General features: G+C 40.7%; 1 protein-coding gene across 1 annotated transcript; it reads left to right on the forward strand.

Moving 5' to 3' along the window:
* The first annotated feature begins 7,614 nt into the window (after positions 1-7,614).
* LOC140928811 (uncharacterized) lies at positions 7,615-14,026 on the forward strand. Its single transcript, XM_073378591.1, has one exon. The coding sequence runs from the start codon at positions 8,170-8,172 to the stop codon at positions 13,546-13,548; it is 5,379 nt and encodes a 1,792-aa protein (XP_073234692.1). The 5' UTR covers positions 7,615-8,169; the 3' UTR covers positions 13,549-14,026.
* The last annotated feature ends 5,040 nt before the right edge of the window (positions 14,027-19,066 follow it).

The following is a 19,066-nucleotide window of genomic DNA, read 5'->3' on the forward strand; positions in this document are numbered from 1 at the left end:
CAGCTCCACAAATATTCTCCAAATAGCAGATGTCGCCCTTCGAGTTGTCTTCTTGCTGTTCTTGCCATGTTTTTAGCCATTTTTTCGCCTAGTTATTACTCTTGAAACGAGTGAAATGTCCGCCATTTTTTCAAATTCACAACCAAAACAACTCAACCTCGTACCCAGGTCTTCTCGGTTAACGGTGCCTTAACCTACGAAAACGCTGCATTTTTGACGTCATTTCCTCGTTAAAGTCAAATTTCTTCCAAATTTGGTCATCAGTAACTGGTTATGGTGAATTAAACATGTGCTTTTAGCCAATCAGAATCGGGGAAATATTTTGAATGAATAATAACTAACTGTTAAAACCTGGTACAACCCATTTCGGTTAAAAACAATAACATCATTAAACGTAGTTGAAATTATGCTCAGTGTCTTATTTTTATGTGAGTTTTGAACTTTGATTAAAAGGCTTGAGTCTCGAGTGTCCAACAAAACCGAGCTCTAAAGCCCCGTGCAAAAGGAAGTAACATTGTTGAATGTCACATGTTTAGTCCGTTTGCACACCCTGTTGCATGTTGATGCAAGTTATTGGGAGTTGTTGCGCAAAGGTTGAAACCGGTCCAACTTTGAGCCAACAACTACCAACATTTATTTTGTTCAGTGATCGCAGAATGGTAGCGCAACAATGTTGGATCCAGTTGCACAGTTCCTCGAACATTGTTGGGGCGAGGGAGGTGCTTTACACAAGGTCTCCTTGGAGTTCACTAAGTTTTATGGGTTGCGTTCTTCCCACGATGCAGTGCAGATCCCAACATTGTTGGAAGTTGTTACATCCGTTTGCACACCACTACCAAAACGGACGCAACAACTCCCAACATGGTTGGACGGTAGACCATGATCATGGGCTCCTCAGGTAGCTTAATAAACGTAACACTGCAACTTATGGGAAAGCCTTTTTTCACAGTTTCTGTCTTGTACGTTGTTCCAGTTTATACTCTTTGGATATGCAGTTCAATGTTGCAGTTTTATCTCGTGGCACGTCACTTTTTAAATCGATCAAAACAAAAACGACTACTCCTGCTTGGCAAAATGTCTGCTTCTACTATTTGCTGTGTTATTTTGGGTTTTTGCATGAAGTACTTCATTTACCGAGCTTACAACAAAGAAAAGAAAGAAGAAAGAAAGCTGGTTATTGCCCTTTTTTCTCCTCTTGCTGGGCTGGTAGTAAAGGCCGCTTCACGAATTTGTGTTCAGCGTCTTTGGAACATCACGCATCCGGGATATTCGTACGTACTTTTAGCACCTTTGTATTTTGTGTCAGCGATAATGGTCCGTGGTTTACAAGCGGAACTTAACAGCCTCCAATCCATCGCAATTCTTGGAATAATTCACGGTGCTGCAGAAGTCGTAGAACGAAGCACCATAGTTGTGACTGATCACGTTTGTCATTCGCTTCGGACAAGAAAGGCATCTCCATGGGGAAGTTTTCGAACTCCTCGCCGAGAAAGGCTTGTGGCCGATGTAGCTATCATGAGTATGTTGTACGAATCAACCGCTATAGTTGCTGTCAATGGCTCCCTCTACATGTACCAACTGATCTTTCTAGAAACGACTGCTGTCACAAGCATAATTCAAGAGTTTGCCCTTTCCACTTCAGTCATGCTGGTAATAGAATGGTTTTTCATCAGCGTTTCTCTAGCGATTGAGACTCGATATCAGAACATGGCTGTTATGGCTGTATGGCGTTGTCAATGGAAACGACATACTTTAGTAGCAATCTTGAATGTATTGTTTATGGGCGTATGGGTCATCGTGAATCTCTTAGATGTCGTACACGGACACTTTGTAGGCGAACCCTTAAAACAGTGCAAAATGCCTTTTTCCTAATAATGATATCTCTTTTTTCTGTAAAGTAATGGACAACTTGAAATAAAAAAAAGGACAAAGGAACCGTTCGTGGAACACCGAGTTGTAATGACAAATTTGTATTAAGTGTGAGGCAATCTTAGAGAGATGAGCAGGGAGAACTTTGGGTGTTAGTTTTACAGAGCTGTCTGTCTTATAGAGGTATCCGTTAAGAGAGAGTCGATTGTAGCGTCTAGTGACCTGAAGAGAAACCGTTGTCAAGGAAGCTATGGTAGTTTTTTTAACACATTCAGGCCGTTCATCAGTAGAAAAGTGAAGATTCCATCTTGATTAGCCTGAAATTCATCCGATTGCTTCGAGTCGTTTTCTCTTCTGAGGGAGTAATAACGACCCGAAGTAATCGGATGAAATTCAGGCTACATCTTGATATGCTTGAATCCGTAGGTACAAAGTTTAACGAATTCAAATTGAAGTGGCTGAGCAATTAGCCAATTATTAACAAATAACTTTTTATTGGCAAAATAATTAACAGTTAATGAATGAGGCTGAGTATCTTATGAAGAATTATGGAGATCGAGGAGGGTGTTATCTGTCGAGGCCGTAGGCCGAGGCGGATAACACCCTCCGAGATCTCCATAATTCTTCATATGATACGAAAGCCGAATTCAATAACTGTTTTATTATTCATTCAAAATAATTCCTAGTTTAAAAACATAGCTAAAACATGCTTACCTCTATCGATCCATCGATGTTCAGTTCATCTTCGATAGTGTACGTTTCGGTTTGTCCAGCTCCACAAATATTCTCCAAATAGCAGATGTCGCCCTTCGAGTTGTCTTCTTGCTGTTCTTGCCATGTTTTTAGCCATTTTTTCGCCTAGTTATTACTCTTGAAACGAGTGAAATGTCCGCCATTTTTTCAAATTCACAACCAAAACAACTCAACCTCGTACCCAGGTCTTCTCGGTTAACGGTGCCTTAACCTACGAAAACGCTGCATTTTTGACGTCATTTCCTCGTTAAAGTCAAATTTCTTCCAAATTTGGTCATCAGTAACTGGTTATGGTGAATTAAACATGTGCTTTTAGCCAATCAGAATCGGGGAAATATTTTGAATGAATAATAACTAACTGTTAAAACCTGGTACAACCCATTTCGGTTAAAAACAATAACATCATTAAACGTAGTTGAAATTATGCTCAGTGTCTTATTTTTATGTGAGTTTTGAACTTTGATTAAAAGGCTTGAGTCTCGAGTGTCCAACAAAACCGAGCTCTAAAGCCCCGTGCAAAAGGAAGTAACATTGTTGAATGTCACATGTTTAGTCCGTTTGCACACCCTGTTGCATGTTGATGCAAGTTATTGGGAGTTGTTGCGCAAAGGTTGAAACCGGTCCAACTTTGAGCCAACAACTACCAACATTTATTTTGTTCAGTGATCGCAGAATGGTAGCGCAACAATGTTGGATCCAGTTGCACAGTTCCTCGAACATTGTTGGGGCGAGGGAGGTGCTTTACACAAGGTCTCCTTGGAGTTCACTAAGTTTTATGGGTTGCGTTCTTCCCACGATGCAGTGCAGATCCCAACATTGTTGGAAGTTGTTACATCCGTTTGCACACCACTACCAAAACGGACGCAACAACTCCCAACATGGTTGGACGGTAGACCATGATCATGGGCTCCTCAGGTAGCTTAATAAACGTAACACTGCAACTTATGGGAAAGCCTTTTTTCACAGTTTCTGTCTTGTACGTTGTTCCAGTTTATACTCTTTGGATATGCAGTTCAATGTTGCAGTTTTATCTCGTGGCACGTCACTTTTTAAATCGATCAAAACAAAAACGACTACTCCTGCTTGGCAAAATGTCTGCTTCTACTATTTGCTGTGTTATTTTGGGTTTTTGCATGAAGTACTTCATTTACCGAGCTTACAACAAAGAAAAGAAAGAAGAAAGAAAGCTGGTTATTGCCCTTTTTTCTCCTCTTGCTGGGCTGGTAGTAAAGGCCGCTTCACGAATTTGTGTTCAGCGTCTTTGGAACATCACGCATCCGGGATATTCGTACGTACTTTTAGCACCTTTGTATTTTGTGTCAGCGATAATGGTCCGTGGTTTACAAGCGGAACTTAACAGCCTCCAATCCATCGCAATTCTTGGAATAATTCACGGTGCTGCAGAAGTCGTAGAACGAAGCACCATAGTTGTGACTGATCACGTTTGTCATTCGCTTCGGACAAGAAAGGCATCTCCATGGGGAAGTTTTCGAACTCCTCGCCGAGAAAGGCTTGTGGCCGATGTAGCTATCATGAGTATGTTGTACGAATCAACCGCTATAGTTGCTGTCAATGGCTCCCTCTACATGTACCAACTGATCTTTCTAGAAACGACTGCTGTCACAAGCATAATTCAAGAGTTTGCCCTTTCCACTTCAGTCATGCTGGTAATAGAATGGTTTTTCATCAGCGTTTCTCTAGCGATTGAGACTCGATATCAGAACATGGCTGTTATGGCTGTATGGCGTTGTCAATGGAAACGACATACTTTAGTAGCAATCTTGAATGTATTATTTATAGGCGTATGGGTCATAGTGATTCCCTTAGAAGTCGTGCAGGGACACTTTGTAGGCGAGCCCTTAAAAAAGTGCAAAATGCCTTTTTCGTGATATTTCTTTTCCTGTAAAGTAATGTGGCAACTTGAAATCCAAAAAAGGAGAAGGCAACCTTTTGTGGAACACAGAGTTGAAATGACAAAGTTGTAACAACAACGTTTTTCACCAAGGCCTTCACTTCCTTAATCCAAAATTATCTCGCAAATATTAGTTCAAAACTGCTCGTCATGTTGGATAAAACAAAAGAAAACAAGTTTCCCATGACGTCATCCATGCGTTTGCACTCCAATGACATATCATGGGCAACGACTAATCAGAGTGCGCGTAAAATTCATCACATTGTATCGTATATCTGGTTAAGTATTTCATATTTCATATACAATCAACTATCTCTAACACGAACACCTTTGGATCCGGTACTAAGTGTCGGTCTTAGAGAGATAAGCAGGGAGAACTTTGGGTGTCAGTTTTACAGAGGTGTCTGTCTTATAGAGGTGTCCGTTAAGAGAGAGTCGATTGTAGTGTCTAGTGGTCTGAAGAGAAACTGTTATCAAGGTAGCCATGGTAGTTTTTTTAACACCTCCAGACCCTTCATCACTAGAAAATTGAAGATTCCACCTTGATATGCTTGAATCCGTGGGTACAAAGATTAACGTGTTCAACTTGACAAGGCTGAGCAATTAGCCAATTATTAAGAACTAACTTTTTATTGACAAAACAACTGACTGTTAAAACCTTTTACAATCCATTTCGTTAAAAAACAATAAAATCATTAAACGTAGTTGAAATTATGCTCGTTGAAACTTGTTTCAAACTTAAGATTAACACTATGCGTTTTAAAAACTCGTTTATAAACAGTTTAGCTTTTAAGCTATGTAATATACTAGAATTTAATTCTTGCTTTTTACCTTTTTAAAATTTCTTACACTTACTTGTAACAAAAGATATGTCTTTTTATCTTTTGATGAATAAAGACTTTACTTTTACTTCATTTTTCATTTTCGAAAACAGCCTTCATTCAGAGGAAACTTTTTTCCCTTCTCGGTGTGATACCTTTCGTTTCTTTGAATTATACTCCTTGGAAATTCGCCAACGGCTCCCAGGCGCGGAACGGCACAGGTTTCTACTGTTTTGCGGAAATCGGTCAGAGTTTAAACTTGTGTTAATTTTGTCTGATGACGCGATAACCACGCACGACCAGGTTTTGTCTTCTTGCCAAGAAAGAGGTCAGTGAAATCAGAGGTACCCAACATGTCTCAAATGTTTTTCTGTACGCTTTTTAGAAGCTTGTTTGGTTAATTCGGAGAGGGAGCTGCCTAAAAACTATTCATCTAGTCGGATGTCTTCGGGGGACTTGGGTGTCCAGAACGTTTTAGGCCCGCGGGCTTCTTCGTCTCATCCGAAACTGTTAGCTACATCATAGTTAATTGAGTGGAATGGTTATACAACCCGTCAGACTCCTTTGTTATATGTTTTTGTGGACCTGAAAGTGCATAACGTTCAAAAGAATTCGTATCATTTTGACTGTATTGACCAATAAAAACGTTGCATTAATTTATTCCGTAACAATTTGCCAACAGAAAACAAAGGATTGTGCACTTTCAGGGTGCTTCCAACATAAACTGCAGCACTGTTGTTTTTATCATTGGTGTTTGCCGCTTTTCATAACCAGTCTCCTCTAATAACTATGGCTACATGTACTCTGATAGGTCTGGTCCAAAGTTCTATGACATGGTGTACCGTACTTTCATTAGAAAACTCTAGGAAATTCTAGGAGACAACTTTTTGTCTAATTTTTCAGACGACGTTTTTTGAATAATCATCTCAATATCCTGGTAACAAAATGTGAACGAAACAACCCCCGAAAATCGTAGGTAGTAAGTTAGTAGAAAAGTTGCGAATATGTTAGAGAGGAATGGGACAATTTTTCAGCTACCTTTATCCTTTCTCGAGTTTCACAAATTTCTTAATAGGTAATATTTGCTGCTTCGAACAGTTATGTCGTTGGGCGTCCCTGTAAAATGATTATTAACATTAAATCTTAATAGGTGAGAACCAGACCAAAACATTGTATTTTAAGTAGTGCTTGCCTAAACATGCGTCGTGTTTCTTTGGTTTTGTTGTGGCAATTTCAGCTAGTAATGTGGGAGCTCCGCGTAAGGTGTTTCCTTATTGGTCGCAGAAAACAATAACACATCATTGTTTATCATTATTTCCTCACTGTTTCACAGTTGGGGTATCGAATTAGTAGAGCTGCTACACCCGTTTCAGCTACTCCTAATTATTCCGCATAAATTACGAAGTTTCCGGGTGTTCTATTTACAAGCTCTTCAAGCCAAAATGCAGTGAGACACTGCTACTACTAACAAAGGAAAATGAGTAGCGTTCCACTAATAGAAGCATTTGGCCGCATCGTGTATGGTTTTACACGGAGATTAACCGAGCACTACAATCCAGAGGAACCCGAATACACAGCAGAGATTTTAGGCTACCATCCCCCGTGGGGGGGCACTGTAGGAATTTCTGGGTGGGGATGTGCCGCTGGGACCCTGGAACCCTTAACCTATACCAGAGCTAGTTCAGCTGAATTTTGCTACCCTATACTAGAGTAAACTCCTCAAATCCCCCTATCCTAGAGTAGCTGTTTACCTAGTCTAGATAAAATCTTCAACCAACTGATCAGTTTCCTGAAAAGTGATACCCTATTCTAGACCCAAACGCTCTGATTTATATACCCTATCCTAGAGTAAACTGCTTGAAAACCATACCCTTCAGAGCGGCACATACCTATATAGCCCATATATGGCAGTACCCCCCCCCCCGGGTACCATCCTCTGGAAAGCACAGAGCGAGAATGGTATTATAAACCTGTGAAAGAACTAATTTATCTTCAGAATACGGTGAAAATAGATCATCACCACCGTCATTTAATCTCAACACAAGGATTATAAATGCGAGTTCTACACAGGAGCACGATGAACCACTGCAGAATGACGATACAGAAACAGCGGGAGCAATGGCTTGGAAGACATTTAGACCTTCTATTCGTCACACTATTTGTGACTCAATGTTTATTGGATCTTTGATCTCACTTCTGGCCGCCATTGGCATATTGTACGTTGTTCCAGTTTATACTCTTTGGTTATGTAGTTCATGTTGTGAAACGTTAGAATGCTTATGATTGTATTTTCTTATTTCATTAAATTTTCAGTAGTTGATAAAATAAGCCATTATCTCGCCACCGCTAAAACAGATGTTTAGATTGTAACAGGAAATATCGTGGGATAAGATAATTAGAATTAATCAATGTTGTATTTAATCGGGTATTACTAGCGTAACCGCACATAAGGATTAGCACCATGATTGTCAAGTAAACCCACGCTTAATAGGAAATTAGTTGAAATTAGTGCCCACGAATCGATGTTAAACGTGAGCAAAGAACTTGGACCGCATTTGATTATTGTGACCACGCCGGAATTACGCATCTGGGTGTGGACTTCCTTAGCTAATATACGCAGCATTTTTGTAGAATTTAGTTAGATTGAAATTGATCGTAGAACGGAACGTGTAATGTTGAATTAGGAAGAATAAAGTCAGATTTGTACGAAAGTATACAGTCCTCGATTGTTGAACCAGCGTGTGCGGAATCTCTCTCTATCGCAAGTGGGAAATTCTGCGAAACCTGGTCCTTCGAGCCGGATAGTGAACGAAGATGAGTGAGCTGAAAAACAAGAAAAAGTCAAGATCGGGCCACAAGAGTTACTTGAAGCACGCCTTGAATAAAGTGGACGAATGCCTTGCCGATTACTCCCCAGAAAGAAAGGATGAACTGGCTCAGTGGAAAGAATCGCTACAAGAACAGCTACAGAAAGTCACAACCCTGAGCGATCAAATTTTAGCTCTGATGGAGGCAGATGAAGAGTTGACCGACGAAGATTTGTCTACAGAGTTGATGGACACCAACACGTTAAAGTTTGACGTAAAGATGCGTTTGTCTGCAATAGAAAAGATTGTAACCGCGAATGTTGCTAACGTTACGAATGTACCACCGTCGCTGCCTAGCCCCTCCGCAGATTTGCACGCCAATCAAGCTCCATTCAATCCATGGCCGGTCCCGCAGACTGCTACAGTTCGAGCGAAATTGCCGAAACTCGAGGTACGCAAGTTTGGGGGAAACATCAGCGAATGGCAGGAGTTTTGGGACTCCTTTGAAAGCGCTATCGACCGAAACGAGACATTGGCCGAAATAGATAAATTCTCCTATTTGCGAGGCCTCCTGATCGAGCCAGCGCGGTCGGCGATCGCAGGATTTTCCCTCACTTCAGCGAACTACAAAGCCGCGATACAACTTCTAAAGAAACGTTACGGTAAACAGAAAGTTATCCAGAGAACATACATAAACGACTTGTTGAACTTGGAGCCAATTTACGGAGAACGAGACACACAGCGATTGAGGACAATGTATGACGTTGCCGAGACAAAGTACCGGGCATTGGAAGCGCTTGGCGTAGACCAAGAGACCTACTCCGCCATCGTGGTGCCGTCGCTGTTGGAAAAACTACCAGAGCAGCTCCGTTTGACCATCACAAGGGGAGAGGACCATCACGAATGGAACCTGGAGCAGTTGTTGGACGTCCTGGGCCACGAGGTCGAGCTGCGAGAGGAGTACAACAGAAGCGCACGACACGCGAGGAGCTCTCGTGACGAATCAGTGAAAAAGAAACACACCATGCACACTGGAAAACAGGCGAATTATCAGAACTGTGCGTTTTGCTTAGGAGGACACAAACACGAGGATTGCCAAAAAGTCAAGAACGTCAGCGAGCGTAAGCAATTACTAATTAAGTTTGGTCGTTGTTTTAGTTGTATTCGAAAGGGACATCTTTCTAAAGACTGTAGAGCTAATTTAACTTGTAAGTTTTGTAAAAGGAAACATCATTCGTCTATTTGTAGTGCCGAATCCCCAGGGGAGGGGGGAGCGTCAGAAAATGAACCAAGTAACGTTGAGTCAGTGGGCAATAGTATGCACATAGAAACCGGGAATAGTGTTGCTTTACAAACGGCACAAGCTCAAGTAGCAGGGAAGGGCAACGCGCGAATAAGAGTGCTTTTTGATACCGCTAGTCACACGTCTTTTGTTACGGCGCACGTGGCGCGAATGTTTAGTTTAGAAACTCTCCGGAAAGAGTGGCTCGCTGTCAACACCTTTGGGCAGCGAGCAGCGGGTTCAAACTTGAGGGACGTAGTCGGAATGCATTTGACCCCAGTAGGGGGAGGGAACGCAATTTATGTCGAAGCTTTTGTTGTTCCCGAAATCTCGAGAGTTCAGAACGAGCATCTGGAATTAGTGCGTGGGAACTACCCTCATTTGGCAAACATATGGCTCTCTGATGTTTGCCAACACAAAGATCAGTTAGAAATAGATGTCCTCATCGGGGCAGATTATTTGTGGAGTTTTCAAACTGGCAATGTTGTTCGGGGAGGTGTAGGGGAACCCGTAGCCATAGAAACGCAATTGGGATGGGTTGTTTCTGGTCCCTTAGAGTCTAGTCAGTCGACAGATAGAGAGCGAGCAGTTAGTGTAAATATTATAGGAAGAGATAGTACAGTTCCAGGAAGGTTAGAGCGAGATGTTCAGGTTCTTTGGGATTTAGAAACGTTAGGAATAACAGAGAATGACGGAGTGTACGAGGAATTTGTAGACAACATTACGTTCAACGGAAAGAGGTATTCAGTAAAGCTGCCGTGGAAGGAAGGGCGTGATGTTTTAGACAGTAATTACGAATTGAGTTTGTCACGCATGAAAGGACAGGTAAGAAAGCTTAGGAAAGAGCCAGAAGTGTTGAGGGAGTATGACTCAGTTATCAAAGAACAGTTAGCTTCAGGAGTGATAGAAAGAGTGGAAGAATCAGGAAAGGCGGATAGAGTCCATTATATCCCACATTTGGCCGTCATACGCAAAGAAGCCAGCACAACCAAACTGAGAGTGGTGTATGACGCGTCAGCAAAATCAGGTAAGGAAAGCGCATCATTGAACGACTGTTTACACAAAGGACCGTCTCTTACCCCATTGCTGTTCGACATATTGTTGAGGTTTAGAGAGAAAAGGGTAGCACTGATTGGCGATATAGAAAAGGCGTTTTTGAACATTGAGGTGGATAAGGAAGACAGAGATTTCCTGAGGTTTTTGTGGCTAGATGGCGTGAGTGACCCCTCAAGCGAGATTGTCGTGTATCGTTTTTGTCGTGTAGTGTTTGGTTTAAACGCGTCTCCTTTCCTTCTGAATGCCACGCTTAGACACCATATCTCGAAATTTAAAGATGAAGATCCAGAATTTGTGAGAAGAATGATCGAAAGCTTTTACGTAGACGACCTGGTGACTGGCGAGGACAACACTGCTAAAGCCTTCACGTTGTACGAGAAGTCCAAAAATAGGCTAGCGAGTGGAGGGTTCAAATTGCGTAAGTGGATGACTAACGACAAGGCGTTGAAAGATTTAATTGAGCAAGATGAGAACCGGAAACCAGAAAACGCAAGCGTGACAACCGAAGAGGAATCTTTCGCGAAGTTCACGCTAGGATCGGAGGTGAGTAAAAAATGTCCTAAGGTTTTGGGCCTTCCGTGGGATTTTGAGAATGATGTTATCCACTTCAACTTCGAGAAGATTGTGGCAAAAGCACAAGAAATCCCACCGACTAAGCGGAACTTGCTAAGTGTTTTGGCCAGCATGTTTGACCCTCTAGGAATTATAAGTCCCGTCATTGTGTGCATGAAAATGTTGTTCCAAGAGTTGTGTCGGGATAGTATAGGCTGGGATGATGAGCTCAATGGCGAAGCTAAAAAGAAATGGAACGATTGGGTTTTAGATTTGTCTAAGATTAAAGGGATCGCGATTAGTAGGTGCGTTTACGATAGTTTAAAACAAGAGGTGCTTGAGTGTTACTTGCATGGTTTCGGCGATGCGAGTAACAAAGCGTACTGCGCTGTTGTTTACTTTGTTTACCGAACGTGGGACGGAGTTCACGTAAGATTGTTGACTTCGAGGTCGAGAGTGGCACCACTAAAGGAACTGACTATCCCCAGACTAGAGCTTATGTCCGCGAGAATTCTTGCCCAGTTAATGAGCACGGTGAAGAATGCCCTAGAAGAACAAGTGACCCTTAACGGTACCAGATACTGGTTAGACAGTAAAACGGCAATCTGCTGGATTCAAAACAGGGGGGAGTGGAAACAATTTGTGAGACACAGGGTGAACGAGGTCCTCAAGCTTTCAGCTAAAGATGAATGGAGACACTGCCCGGGAGAAGACAATCCTGCGGACATTGGTTCAAGAGGAGCGCTGGGTTCCAAACTGAAAGATGAGGAACTGTGGTGGAAGGGACCACCTTGGTTGACTCAAGAAGAGAGCAGTTGGCCAACAAGCCAGGCAATCACCTCTACGTCAGAGAGCCAAGAAGAAATGAAAAAGACGTCGACGGTAATGATTGTAGACGTACAAGACTCAGCCTCTGTTGCAAAGGTAGTAGATATTGAGCGACATGGTACTTTGAGAAAACTGCTCAGAGTGACAGCATGGGTGTTACGTTTCGTCCAAAATTCGAAACCAAGATGTGCGAAGAGAAAAGGTAGGTTGACGAGGGAAGAGTTGATCAACGCTGAAAACGAATGGGTAAAAGCAGCCCAGCAAGGTTTGAAGCGCCAGAAAAATTTTCCGAATTTAGAAAGGGTGTTAGGCCTAGAGACGGTCGGAGGCGTTCTAAGATGTTTCGGAAGGTTAGAGCATTCAGACTTAGAAGTAGAAGCACAGAAACCAATTATCTTGCCGAAAGATCACGCCTACACAACAAAAACAATCGAAGAATGTCACGAGAGAGTGCTTCACGGCGGCGTGAGAGAAACACTCGCAGAGCTAAGATCAAAGTTTTGGGTTCCGAAAGGCCGACAACACGTGAAGAAGGTCATTAGTAAATGTGTAGTCTGTAGAAAGTTAGAAGGGAAAGCTTATAGTACACCGCGCAGTGCAGCGTTACCAGAATTTCGAGTCACGGAAGCGCCGGCGTTTTCAAAGGTAGGAGTTGATTTCGCAGGGCCGCTTTACGTCAAAGAGCGAACCACGACAATGAAAAAGGTGTACATCGCGTTATTCTCGTGTTGCGTGACGCGAGCAATTCACTTGGAACTTGTAGAAGATTTGTCAACGGGAGCGTTTATCCGGGCTTTGCGGCGATTTGCAGGGAGACGAGGGACACCAGTTTTAATTATATCTGACAACGCCAAAACCTTCAAAGCCGCTGATAAAGCTCTCAAGAACCTTTTCAATCACCCAGAAGTCGCTAACGAATTGTCCGGCAAAATGATCGAATGGAAGTTCAACTTAGAGAGAGCACCTTGGTGGGGAGGGTTTTTTGAAAGAATGGTTGGATGTGTTAAGCGTTGTTTGAGAAAGGTGTTAGGTAACGCAAGACTGACCTTTGACGAATTGTTTACTGTGTTGATCGAAGTAGAGGGGACTTTAAACTCCCGGCCCTTAACTTACGAGTATGATGAAGCGGGCGAGGAAGTTCTTACCCCGTCGCATTTGATTTTCGGAAGAAGAATTAAAACAGTGCCAGATGAAATCGTGGAGGACGAAGAAGAAGGTGAGAGTAGATACACTAGGAGATTCAGGTATTTGAGCGTTAGATTAGCGCATTTTTGGAATCGGTGGAGGCGTGAGTACTTAACTGACTTACGCGAGTTCCATCGGACCAAGGTAAGTAAAGACCCGAGGTCTGTACAGATAGGTGATGTAGTCACAGTGTACGACGAGAGTAAGAGGCGTGGAGAGTGGAGATTAGCAGTTATTGAGAGTCTTATCAAGGGAAACGATAATGTGGTAAGGGGGGCAAACATTCGAGTCATTGCCGAGGGAAAGCCCTCGCGTATGTCTAGACCCGTTCAGAAACTCTACCCCATAGAAGTGCAAACCGAGATTCTACCCGAAGCGCCGCGGGAAAGTGTAAAAGAGGGTACAAAAAACCTTAGGCGCAACCCTAGACGCGCTGCAGCAGCAGATGCGCGTTGGAAAACTAACTTAATGCTTGACTCGTAGACGAGTCAAAGGGGGGAGAGTGTTGTGAAACGTTAGAATGCTTATGATTGTATTTTCTTATTTCATTAAATTTTCAGTAGTTGATAAAATAAGCCATTATCTCGCCACCGCTAAAACAGATGTTTAGATTGTAACAGGAAATATCGTGGGATAAGATAATTAGAATTAATCAATGTTGTATTTAATCGGGTATTACTAGCGTAACCGCACATAAGGATTAGCACCATGATTGTCAAGTAAACCCACGCTTAATAGGAAATTAGTTGAAATTAGTGCCCACGAATCGATGTTAAACGTGAGCAAAGAACTTGGACCGCATTTGATTATTGTGACCACGCCGGAATTACGCATCTGGGTGTGGACTTCCTTAGCTAATATACGCAGCATTTTTGTAGAATTTAGTTAGATTGAAATTGATCGTAGAACGGAACGTGTAATGTTGAATTAGGAAGAATAAAGTCAGATTTGTACGAAAGTATACAGTCCTCGATTGTTGAACCAGCGTGTGCGGAATCTCTCTCTATCGCAAGTGGGAAATTCTGCGAAAGTTCAATGCTGCAGTTTTATCTTGTGGCCCGTCACTTTTTAAATCGACCAAAATGGAAGCGAATACTCCTGCTCTGTAAAATGTTTGTTCCAACTATTTGCTTTGTTATTTTGGGTTTTTGCACGAGATACTTTATTTACCCGGCATACAACAAAAAAAAAGAAAGAAGAAAGAAAGCTGGTTATTGCCCTTTTTCTCCTCTTGCTGGGCTGGTACTAAAGGCCGCTTCGCGAATTTGTGTTCAGCGTCTTTGAAACATCACTCATCCGGGATATTCGTACGTACTTTTAGCACCTTTGTATTTTGTGTCAGCGATTATGATCCGTGGTTTACAATTAGAACTTAACAGTCTACAATCCATCGCTATTTTTGGAATAATTCACGAGGCTGCAGAAGTCATAGAACGAAGCACCATAGTTGTGACCGATCACGTTTGTTTCACTTCGGACAAGAAAGGCATCTCCATGTTGAAGTTTTCGAACTCCTCGCCGGGAAAGACTAACAGCCGATGTAGCTATCATGAGTATGTTGTATGAATCAACGGCTATAGTTTCCGTCAATGGCTCCTTCTACATGTACCAACTGATCTTTCTAGAAACGACTTCTGTCACAAGCATAATTCAAGAGTTTGCCCTTTCCACTTCAGTCATGCTGGTAATAGAATGGTTTTTCATCAGCGTTTCTCTAGCAATCGAGACTCGATATCAAGACATGGCTGTTATGGCTGTATGGCGTTGTCAATATAAGCGACATACTTTAGTAGCAATCTTGAATGTAATGTTTACAAGCGTATGGGTCATCCTGAATCTCTTAGATGCCGTACACGGACACTTTGTAGGCGAACCCTTAAAAAAGTGTAAAATTCCGTTTTCCTAGTATCACTTTTCCTTGTTAATGTTGTTGTAAAGCGAAAAAAGAGAAAAAAGCCGTTCTGATACAGAACGTTGTAATGTTAGATTTGTAATGGAAATGAATCATAGTGCTATGTATTCAAATGAAAATTAAGAATTTGTTCATGCTTAGCGAATTGCTCAGCGCGCGTATATCGAGTTATGGATGCACGCATGAAATTTGGAGAGAGCAGGAAAGATGCGTAAGAGTTGCACGAGGCGATAGCCGAGTGCAAATCTAGCTTCTCGAGTGCTCTCCAAACTTCCCAAGTGCATCCATAACTCGATATACGCACAGCTAAAAGCATGGGCAAATTCTTTTATAACATAGCGGACAAAAATGCTTGCTTTTTGATTAAGTACAAAATTCTCGTAACGCGCGACGCAACAACAAAAGCTTTTATTGGCTGATTACAACCACACCACAATGGTTTAGTTTGAATGAAAATTCTTTTTGTAAAACTGAGAAAGAAAATTTGTTTATTTATTCCTTAACGATTAATTAAAACTAAAAAGAAAGAAAGGTAAAAGAGTCTTAAAGTCCACCTAAAGTGAAAATACTCACATGTTCGTTAGAAGTCGTGGAGTATGGTTTGGATTTGCTTAAAAGATGTTTATGTTTTGCTCTGCGAAATCCAGAAAACTTGTTTTTTAGCGAAAACGACTGTCATCCTACTTTAACCTTATATTTATTTACGAACAACGGCTGATCATTACGGCTTCTTGAGAAGACCTGGCAGCAGTTGTTTTTGTGAGTAATAAATTTCTGTCTTCTTCTGTAATTTGTCTTGTTATTGCAAGAGAAATGTTCTTGCTTCAGTCGGATTGTTCGGCGATAACAAAAGTGCATAATTTTTCGCTGTTGAGCTTACTTTATACTTGACTTGTTTTGTAGGACTTAAAACAAACGTTAAAAACGGAGGACACTTTATACAAATTCAGGGGGATATTTTCCGACATGCAGAGATCAATTTATGGTCTTTTTCCACTTAAATGTCAGTCTTTACGGCAGACTTTTCAACGAATCATAGCTAATCATTCAGGCTCTATTATTTGCAAAACATTAATTTCACCGCTTTTACTGTTGGTTTGAGTGAGCTAGAACGAAGCTTAATTTCAAAAAAAGCTTAGAAAGTTTTTTATCATTGCCGTCGATTTTTGGGTACTTGGGAAAAGAGACGAAAAACACACGTCACCATGAACAAAATCTTTATTCTAACAGTCCACTAATAGAGTTCTAATAGAAGCATTTGGCCGCCGCATTATTCGATTAATCAAACAAAACTAATCAAGTGACTGTAGTATAGCGATACAGTAAATGAAGACAATTCACATGTCGTTATTCAAAAGTATTTCCTTTTGGTTTACATTAAAAGGATGTAAAAGAGGACCAAATTCTATGACAGTCTCGTGCAATTGATAAATACTGGAAATCAGTTGTATTTTAAACTATTTTTTAAAATTGAACAGGTCGTATTTTTTTTAATGCTTTCTGAGCTGCCAACAATTTTGACTGTGTTTGATACTACCTAATACTATTGAAAGCTTAATTGGTACTATATATATATATATGCCATGTGTGCTCCTAGAAATATCATGAACAAACGGCTTAGTGAATTATTTTCAGAGTATAGAGCGGTTTTCACTTGACTGTCGAAAGGGATTGGTTTTGGTTTTGGTTTTGGTTTTACTACGCCCTTTGGTTGGCTAGTGTATTTACTTTGGTTTTGGTTTTACGACAGTCAAGTGAAAACCGCTCTAAATGGCCTGTAATATTGATATATTATAACTGAAAACAATTCCAAGTGGACAATGTTCAAGGTAGCAAATTTGACCAAAACAAGTTGAAACAGAACTTTCTACCTCAGGTGTGCCGTAATAATAATAATAACAATAACAATAATGATAATAATAACGCGAATATTTATACAGGATAACCTATCAGTTCTAATAAAAAGAACTGTTATCAAAAGGGTCCTGTAATTATCTCATAAATAGCTAAAAAATAAAAAAAGAAAAAAAAAGAAAATAAAATAACACTAAGAAATCTAAGATTTAAAAATCAAAATCTGTAAAAATCATCGACTTACAAGACTGAAAAGAGTTGTGAATTATATAGTAATTATATATTATGTAGCAATATATGAACTCTTGCTATTCGAAGATGATACCCGCTTGTTACTTCTTTTAATTTCAATACAATGATTACATAATGTACATTTTTTATGGTTATCAATAAGAGAGATATTGCAATAAAGAAGCCCGAATACAGGCAGTTATGGGTTTTTTCATTTAGATTCACTTCTCGACCATCTTTTCTCTCTCGTCCGAACATATCAGACCGGAAGAGCTTTGTGTTTTTTAAGTCACAACTTGATTGGCTATGCATTGAGCCAATCAGGAAAAAACAAGCTTTTCTGGGAAGCTCTGAAGGTCTTTCTCGGAAAGAAACAACAACATCTATTTCAAATGCAAACAAGCTTGCATTTTTCAATATTCCATAAAATAATTATTACATTTAGTCTTTGAAAATAACTGAAGCTTGAAGATTTGGTTATGTAACCAGGTAAGCATACGTGAATTATACAATGCAGTAGGCGGGAGCGGGAGGCTTCGCTACGAAAAGACGCCGAAATCCGATCCGTTCTTTTGTCCCATGTTATATGTGATCAGTGTTCATTTATTATAAATTTTCTCTTTAAGGGCTCTTAAAACATACTTTGCCTTCGAATTCTATAACTTTAATAATGCAGCTAAGCATGTCTACGGACAAACAAATTTTGGTTTGTACGGTGGTTTTACTGTTATCTTCCTCGCTGCGGGTAAAAAACATTTGGCTTCCTCATAGTCGCTCGTTGCAGACGAATAATAAAGTCCGAAATAAAAGATTCTAGTCAAGTCCTTTAGAGTCATTTGGCAAGACTAAGTTTTGATTAATGGAATTTTTCAATTAACAGCGCCAGTTTTCGCTGAAGATATTACTTTTACACTGATCAATGTGTTCCAGCGACAGACGTTTACAGTAGAGTACCGAGCGCCGGATGAATGCCAACGTAGTGGTGTTACCCAAGGCAATGGTAATAGTATCTATCGGTTTTTAGGTCTTTTAGACGACTATTAAATTCTCGAACCGTTTGGCTTTGAAGAAATGACTTGAACGGTTTGTGCGCGAGCCTTTGCGCGTCCCGCATTCTGCGTAATATGACTTCCAAAGACGAAAAGCAAAAGCACCTTCAATGATCGTTATCCGAAGGCCCAGTCACTTAAAACGCATCTTTAATTAGCTTAAAAATTTCAGCTTTTCAGCTTTCATTGGTAAAATGATGTCTCGAACTTTCTCACAACACTAGAGCTGTTACAATGCGACCCCTCTGCGAGATATCTATAAATTCGTGATTGATTTTTTGTATCAATGAAGGGATAGTATCAAACGGTATTAGCTTTCTTACAGTGCATTTTCATTATTTTAATAAGGACGGTAAACAAATACCATGCAATACAGTAGTTAAACATTAACACGCCATTCGAAGAATTCTTCCTGAAAGTCTGTGAGCGCCTTGATAAGGGCTCTGTCGGATGTGGAAGATCGTGCTCGAAGGTAACAGCTAAAAATTCAAAAGGGCTTGAGGTTAAAAAGATCTAGATAGCAGCAACAATATAGATAGTCGTATAAACATGACAACTTTCTCTAATTTTCCAGACATGTTTCGACGGTACATCCGTCATCTTCAGTGTTACATATTTTGAAATCGCCGTTGAATTTAAAGCGCGCGCGATTTTACAAAGTTCGTTACATTACGTTGTCAATATTGCGTACTAAAACAAAATTAAATGAGTGACGCTTAGTTCTTTACAGGGAGAGAGTCAGGTTAATGTGTTTCACCTGCTGGTTGAGATCGGGCTTCTCCCATTTTATAAACATGGATTCCTTAAGCTTCACTTGGTCCTTTGTAAGATCGCGCGCGCTTTAAATTCAACGGCGATTTCAAAATATGTAACACTAAAGATGACGGATGTACCCTCGAAACATGTCTGGAAAATTAAAGAAATTTGTTATGTTTATACGACTGTCTTGAGGTTA

This window comes from Porites lutea, chromosome 2, assembly GCF_958299795.1.
Source record: "Porites lutea chromosome 2, jaPorLute2.1, whole genome shotgun sequence".
Taxonomy (NCBI): Eukaryota; Metazoa; Cnidaria; class Anthozoa; order Scleractinia; family Poritidae; genus Porites; species Porites lutea.

Coding starts and splice junctions, on each gene's coding strand:
- LOC140928811 (XM_073378591.1), top strand. CDS start 8,170: ATGAGTGAGCTGAAAAACAAGAAAAAGTCAAGATCGGGCCACAAGAGT.